General features: G+C 36.6%; 1 protein-coding gene across 1 annotated transcript in view; it reads left to right on the top strand.

Annotated features, from left to right (window-relative positions):
* The first annotated feature begins 454 nt into the window (after positions 1-454).
* The window catches only part of LOC107680367 (transcriptional regulator ATRX-like), an 8,851-nt gene continuing 1,262 nt past the window's right edge, over positions 455-8,043 (top strand). The window contains exons 1-11 of the mRNA XM_016476224.1: positions 455-623; positions 698-815; positions 1,349-1,452; positions 2,111-2,193; positions 5,198-5,328; positions 5,423-5,564; positions 6,668-6,765; positions 6,863-6,971; positions 7,053-7,230; positions 7,478-7,645; positions 7,724-7,873. Of these exons, the coding sequence (XP_016331710.1) occupies positions 456-623; positions 698-815; positions 1,349-1,452; positions 2,111-2,193; positions 5,198-5,328; positions 5,423-5,564; positions 6,668-6,765; positions 6,863-6,971; positions 7,053-7,230; positions 7,478-7,645; positions 7,724-7,873 (1,449 nt within the window). The 5' untranslated portion in view covers position 455. The remainder of the gene's footprint in view (positions 624-697; positions 816-1,348; positions 1,453-2,110; positions 2,194-5,197; positions 5,329-5,422; positions 5,565-6,667; positions 6,766-6,862; positions 6,972-7,052; positions 7,231-7,477; positions 7,646-7,723; positions 7,874-8,043) is intronic.

The following is an 8,043-nucleotide window of genomic DNA, read 5'->3' as shown; positions in this document are numbered from 1 at the left end:
GAGTGTCAATGGTCCATTTGAGAGATAGGTGGCGGTAATGCAAAACTCCTAAAAGTTTAACTTACATTAATTTTACATAGCTTTCTAAACATGCGGCTCTCTTGTGCAAGACGCGAGTGCAACGGTGATAGTCCCTCTAGAAAATGCAATAAATATGCGTTCTGTGTGAATGGCTTGGTTTCGGTTTCCCCGCATTGATTGTTCTATTTTCTGCAATATATTGAATGAACAACGTAGCAGCGCCACATCTAGTGGGTTCAAATGGACAGGCTAACAAAAGCATTAAAATGCAATGACACTTACATCGTCGTCACATTTCGTGCGCCACTGATAAGGCTGCCTGACGCACACCTAAAATTCGAATGCAACGTTTTTGCATTCGAATGTGGATTTTTTTTTGACAGCCCTAATGTGTATTATTTATTTCTTTTTTGTTTATTGTTCTAGATCACTGCATGGTGAACTTCATTAAGGAGAATCTGCTGGGCTCTCTAAAGGAGTTCCGGAACCGTTTTATTAATCCAATTCAGAACGGTCAGTGCGCAGACTCCACCCCTGCTGATGTCAGACTCATGAAGAATAGATCGCACATCCTCCATCAATTAATGTCAGGATTCATACAGGTGATGAAGAGAGAGAAAGAAATAGAGCTAAAAGCCGTAAAAAAAAGTCTAAATGATTTGTGTTTGTGTTGCAGAGGCGGGACTACTCAGTCTTGATGGCCTGTTTGCCACCAAAGCACGAGTATGTGCTGTCAGTCAGGATGACGTCTCTGCAGTGTCAGTTATACACACACTATCTGCAGAACTACACAGGTCAGAGTCTCACAAGCACAAACTAGAGCTTAAAAAGTACTGCACCAGTAGAAATGTGTCAGCCTGTAGAGATTAAGCCAGTAGTTCTTTTCAAGGTATGGCTGATATTAAATTTCTATACAATTTATTTTCTAAATAAATTAAAAATAAAACACTAAAAACTAAAATCATTGTAAATGTTGCAAATAAAAATATAGGCATCATATAATTATAATGTACAATAATATTATAATGTATTTTTATTTTGAGATTTAACAGAGTTATTAAATTATGTTGTGGAAATTAACCATAAGTCAACTTTAGATGGTGACAAAGATAATGTAAAAATGTAAAAACAGGAGAAATGAGCATTCACAAATATCGTATAATTGGGTGATATATTAATCCAGTATTGCATAAAAATAGCCTTATATACTGACATGGCTTACAATTGCTTAATGGTTCTTATATAACAGATTTTGCAACATCACATTAAGATTTTTGTCATACCACCTAACTAGCATACACTGAGCCAAATATTGTCTTTGTTTTAGGGAAAGGAGTAGGTGTGAACAATTTGTTTCAGGACCTTCATGTTCTGAGTTTGATATGGACCCATCCCTGGTGTCTTAAACTTGCTCAGCTGAACAGGAATAAGGTACATACATACACTCATCCAGATAACACTAGCGTTCAAACGTTTGGGGTCAGCGAGATTTTTTTTTTTTTTTTTAAGAAATGAATACCTTTATTCAGCAAGGACACATTAAATTAATGTAAAGGGACAGTAAAGACATTTAGAATGTTACAAAAGATTTCTATTTCAAATAAATGTCATTCTTTTGAACTTTCTATGCATTAAAGAATCCTGAGAAGAAATGTATCAGTTTCCACAAAAAAATAATTAGCAGCATAACTGTTTTCAACAATAATAATAAGAAATGTTTCTTGAACACCAAATCAGCAAATTAGAATGATTTCTGAAGGAGCATGTGGCACTGAAGATTGGAATAATGGCTGTTGAAAAACCATTTAAAGTTTAAAAATGTTTTAAAGTTTTAAAGGTTTTAAATTGGAATAATATTTCACATATATGCACAGTATGTCAGTAATAAATCCGTTATTGCAGTTACTGTTATTGCAGTTACTGTACTGTACACACAGAAATACAGCACATTTAAAAATCTTACCGACCCATAATGATAGCGTATACACATCTTGCCTCATTTTTACAAACATCCTGTCAATGGTCACTTGATTTTTCTCCATCAATTATGACATGAAATCTGATTACTGTATTTCTGTGTGTGATGCAGGGGAAAGAGGAAGAGCCTGCTCCTGTCTTCACAGGTCTGGGTGCAGGTTTGGTGAGCGATTCTGTAGGGTATGACTCTGAAGGGTATGCTGTGTTTCTTATCAGATTTGAATATTTCCTGTACCACTAATGTGCTTCATGCTTTTGTAAAATATCAGACATCAAAGCTAGAGTAACTCTGAATTGAAGAACAAAAAGACATTTGTCTTTGTAAACAATGTAAATTAAAAGCATTATAGAATATTTTGTTTTGGAAGCAATTGGTAAATGTGAGACTGATACGTGCAGGGCCGGCGCGTGCATATAGGCGAACTAAGGCGGCAGCACAGTCAGGGCGGCAAAAAGGACAGAGATTTTAGTTTATCTTTTGGGCATTCTTTGGAATTATTGCACTCATATCAACAAGTTATCACCCCTTAGTTATTCTAACTCTAAATTAACTTAGCTTCATAGTAATGCCGCTCCCGCGCTGTGCCCCACCTGAGCGGCGTCAATATCACATGCAAACCACCCTCATGTACTTCCATAAATGTCATCAAAATTAATAAAACTATCCGGACATGAATGACCTTTGCTACTGGTGATGTCTGATGAGTTTTAAAGCCCGACACGCGCTTCTGAACGGTAAGATTATAGCCTACTGTGAGAGAAAATGTGGGGGAGACACAGGTGGATACATCCAAAAAAACAAAACAAAACATGGTTTTGGACCAAAACCGTATTTTTTTTTTTAGCAGGTAGCCTAGATATTAAGCCTTTATCATTTATAACGCTACGAACAGTGTTTAATTTGTAAATTGCGAGGTCCCGGAATAAAGCGTGATCAGTGATCAAGTGATCAGAGCATGGAGAGGTAATGGAGCATTCGCGCAATCATTTACTGGACCCACTTAAGTGATTACCAGCTTGCATCAGTTGCTTTTATAGTATGCGCATATACTCTAAAATATCATGGTTATTTTATTGCAACATTTTTTTTGTGTTTGGGTAGTTTTTGTGTAACCCAGCTCCTGGGACAGGAGAGTCGCAACAACCCAGTGTTTGTAATGAGCGCAGATATTTTGCATTCTCTTCAGGTGAGAGCATTCTCAGTGCCGCCGACTTGCATTTCTTTGGTCAAATATAGGTTTGTGTATGTTTTATTTAATCTGTAAAACAGTTTCTTTGCTGTAAATCATTTTATTTTATGCTAAGCAAACCAAGTCACCTAAACAAGACACATCAGTCTTTTTGCGACGATTAAATGTTTCATTTTTACTTCTAAAATGCTTGTTAAACGAGTTTAAATGTAAGAAATGTTGTATACATGTTTAAACGGTAAAATATGTTGTATTAAGAACTGTATTTAACTAAAAGGCATTTAGAGAAAGAAAGAAAGATAAAAAAAATTCAAAATAAATGAAAAACTAAAACGAAACGAAACCAACAGCAGTTATTGAACACCTAACTAAAAATAATAATCAAAAATAAATAATCGTTTTTTAATCAATCTCAGCATGCTTTAATTTTGTCGCTAGAGGTTTGCCTCAATAAGCTTAAATTAAAATGTCTTTGGTCTGCGCTCTGGAAGTGTTCTGTTAATTCTGCTAAACTTTAATTACTAAAACTAAAATTAAAACTGAAACTAAACTGTATAAAAATTAAATAGGCTATAAATCTGTTCGCTAAATAAAAACTAAACTAAAATTAACAAAATTATTCATGAAACCAATAAAAGAAAATTGAAAGCGATATTAAAATAAAAATGAATTTAAAAATGCAAAACTATAATAACCCTGACACGAACATCTTTCAATGGTGCGTGAGGAGGGGGGTCCGCCAAATGAGGTTATCGGAATTCGGAGGTGCTGGACCCTGACCCAGCTTGTTCAAATTACACCCTGACTACGAATAGGGATTTCAGCTGTACGAGCACGGCTTGAACAGATTTCTATGTCTCTTAGTAAAAATGAACTACAGAGACTTGTGCTTTCCGTGTTCGAGCTGCTTACCGGAAATTCTCCCAAATCTTCCCATGGCCACTTCAGGCCTGTACATACACTTCATTTGCTTTTGCAGCTATACTAGTGGTTATTTTTTATTAAATTCTTTTTTTTTACGTTGCAGTAGGAAAAAATATATAATAATCAGAAAACACGCCCGGGTCTGCTTTATTTTAATGCAGTTGTACCAATAAACAAAATCTCCAGTCTTTCACATGCATCTTAAATATTGTGTTTAATTGTGAATGTGAAGTGGGGGCGGCATGGTAGGGTTTTGTCTAGAGCGGCAGTTGAGCTCACCCTGGATGAGCCGGCCCTGGATACGTGACACAATCACAGCCAGTCAGAACATACTTGATGTATAATATACAGTTATGTGGAACCAATGAGACATCTGCTAGAAGTCTTAAGTCTCCTCCACACCCGTTTTCTAATTTTTCTACTTTCAATATTAAATCAAAAAACGAATGATCGAATGATACACGGATTTACCCGGACCCAGCTTGTTCAAATTATACCCTGACTACGAATAGGGATTTTGGCTGTACGAGCACGGCTTGAACAGATTTCTATGTCTCTTAGTGAAAATGAACTACAGAGACTTGTGGTTTCCGTGTCCTGAACAACGTTTGTCGAGCTGCTTACCGGGAATTCTCCCAAATCTTCCCATGGCCACTTCAGGCCTGTACATACACATAATTTGCTTTTGCAGCTATACTAGTGGTTATTTTTTATTAATTAATTTTTTTACGTTGCAGTAGGAAAAATATATAATAATCAGAAAACGCGCTCATGTCTGCTTTATTTTAATGCAGTTGTACCAATAAACAAAATCTCCAGTCTTTCACATGCATCTTAAATATTGTGTTTAATTGTGAATGTGAAGTGGGGGCGGCATGGTAGGGTTTTGTCTAGAGCGGCAGTTGAGCTCACCCTGGATGAGCCGGCCCTGGATACGTGACACAATCACAGCCAGTCAGAACATACTTGATGTATAATATACAGTTATGTGGAACCAATGAGACATCTGCTAGAAGTCTTAAGTCTCCTCCACACAAGACCAAATTTCCTCTGATGGTTATGATTCCAATGTGTCTGTCTCACAGGAGAGAGGCAACAAGCACAGGTTTAGTGGGTGATGGAGAGAGAAATACTGATCCAGTCTCCTTGGTCAGCGGGTCCAATCAAAATCCACAAAATCCAGATGTCACAAACACAGCCACAATGGAAATTTCTGGTGGGAAAACAGTCTCTCTCTCTCTCCTTTAATCTGCCTCTCTTTGTCTTTATGTCTGTCTCATTCTTAGTGTCTCTCTCTGTCTATTGTTCAGGATTTGTTGTGGGTAATGGGCCATCTGCCGACTGGTATCTGCCATTTGTAACAGCGGCTGATGCCAAAGTGCTGGAGCATTCTGGGAAATTGCAGTTGCTACTGGAGATTTTACACTGGGCAGAGGAACTACAGGACAAAATGTGAGGAAAAGATTCTTGAATAGAAGTAGCACTTTTTATAAGCTTTGCATTGATTGTTATATTCATATAACCCACCGTTCAAAATATATTTTAAAAAGAAATTAATACTTTCAAATTGATCAGAAAGTGATAGAAAACTTTGCCATCACAAGAATAAATTACATTTTAAAATATTCAAATCACAAAAATTAATTACATTTTATATTGTAATACTATTTAATAATATTTCAGTTTTTATTATATTTTTGATTGAATAAATGCAGCCTTGGTGAATATATAAGATTTCTTTCAAAGGCATTAAGAAAAAAAAAAAGATTTCAAACTTTTAAACTGTAGTGCATAAAGCAAAAAATAGCTCATTATATTACAGAAAATGTTCTGCCAGCTAATATAACTGAAAATGAGCCAAAATGAGTGAAACAAGTGCCAAGTGCAAGATGAATGAGAATAACAGATAGCTTTCTCCAAATATTATGCATCTCCATTTTTGCAGAGTATGATTCTTAATCTTTGCTCTCACATAAAACACAGATAGACATTTTCTAACCCAGTACACCTTGCATTCAACCCTTACTATGTTACACAACCACAAACAAGCACCTTGGATCACAGGAGTGGGTCCTTGTTAACCTGGTGTTTGGAGGCTACGCAGCGCTGGAGATTTTACACTGGGCAGAGGAACTACAGGACAAAATGTGAGGAAAAGATTCTTGAATAGAAGTAGCACTTTTTATAAGCTTTGCATTGATTGTTATATTCATATAACCCACCGTTCAAAATATATTTTAAAAAGAAATTAATACTTTCAAATTGATCAGAAAGTGATAGAAAACTTTGCCATCACAAGAATAAATTACATTTTAAAATATTCAAATAGAAAACAGTTGTTTTAAATTGTAATAATATTTCACAATATTACTGTTTTACTGTATTTTTGATCAAATAATTGCAGCCTTGATGAGCATTGTAGACTTCTTTCAAAAACATTAAAAAAAAAAAACATTCCAACCCCAAACTTTTGAATGGTAGTGTAGATTAAATGATTGCAGGTTCAATGTTCAGAGTCACACTAGGTTTTTATGAATGCTGTTTGCTTTTTTCAGGTTGGTGTTTAGCCAATCTCTGATAACGCTTGACCTTATTGAGAGTTTCCTCCTGTATGCAGATGAGACCAGGGGGAATAAATGTTGTCCATACAAAGGTAAATGAAGAGTTTATACAGGAGAATGTTAGAAATGTCATTTTTTCATTTTCCATGGTTATGCAATAGTGTTTTTTTTGTGCGTGTGTATTGTCAGGGAAAAAATCGTGGGTTAAAAATAAAGATTATTATCGTTTGGATGGCAACATCAGTGCTTGTGCTCGCAAGAGATGGGCTCAAGAGTTTAACAACACTAAAAACATAAGGTACACTCAAAAAGTTCATCAGCATCACATTTAAGTTGTCTGCATTTCTTGTCCTGACTCTTGCTGTTTCCTCTATGTCAGAGGGCGGTTGTTTCTGATCTCCACTCGCGCGGGGTCTCTGGGAATCAATCTGGTCGCTGCAAACCGGGTTGTGGTGTTTGACGCTTGCTGGAATCCGTCATATGACATCCAGAGCATCTTCAGAGTCTATCGCTTTGGGCAGAAAAAAACTGTATACGTGTACCGTTTTCTGGCCCAGGTATACACATAAAAATGACAGATACTTGGGAGGACTTGTCATTGTTAACCTATTCAAGAAGATTTTTTTACTATTGATTAAAGAATGTCTTAATTTTGTTTTTAATTATTTTTTATTTCATATAAGTTTTTATTTTATTTTTCACATTAATTTTTATAGCTTTAACATATACTATATGGGAAGCTATTTTCTTACATTTTTAATGTGGCTGTTTTTTGTTTTGTTTTGTTTTTTTTGGGGGGCGTAGGGGACGATGGAACAGAACATTTATAAGCGGCAAGTTGCTAAACAGTCTCTGTCCTCTCGTGTTCTGGACCAGCAGCAGATTCAGAGACACTTCACACACAGACAGCTGAATGAGCTGTACTGCTTACAGCCAGATCTACGGCCCAGTAAACACACAGAAATGCCTGCAGTAAGCACACAAAAATGGCCCTGCTGTGGTACACACAGAACACAGACACACAGATGACAGTAAGGTTTTGTCTTCCAGGATGACATGTTGGTCCAGCTGCTGCAGAGCTGTGGGCAGCTCATAGTAAGTTATCATGAGCACAACTCATTGTTAGGCCACCGGGAAGAAGAGGAGCTGAGCGAGGAAGAGCGCAGAGCAGCCTGGGATGAATACCGTGCAGAAAAGAAGGTACACACTGCAAATCTTAAGTCAGTGGATTTAAACTGTGGTATGGAGCGCCCTCAGGTGGTACACATCGCAAGCCTGATCATTTACACTTAACCCCACTAATAAATTATTATATACCAGGGGTTCTCAACTCTGACCCTCGAGGTCTACTTTCCTGCAGAGTTTAGCTC

This window comes from Sinocyclocheilus anshuiensis, unplaced genomic scaffold, assembly GCF_001515605.1.
Source record: "Sinocyclocheilus anshuiensis isolate Anshui unplaced genomic scaffold, SAMN03320099.WGS_v1.1 scaffold1262, whole genome shotgun sequence".
Classification (NCBI taxonomy): domain Eukaryota; kingdom Metazoa; phylum Chordata; class Actinopteri; order Cypriniformes; family Cyprinidae; genus Sinocyclocheilus; species Sinocyclocheilus anshuiensis.
Note: the sequence above shows the minus strand (reverse complement) of the source record. Positions and strands in the feature narration are given on the sequence as shown.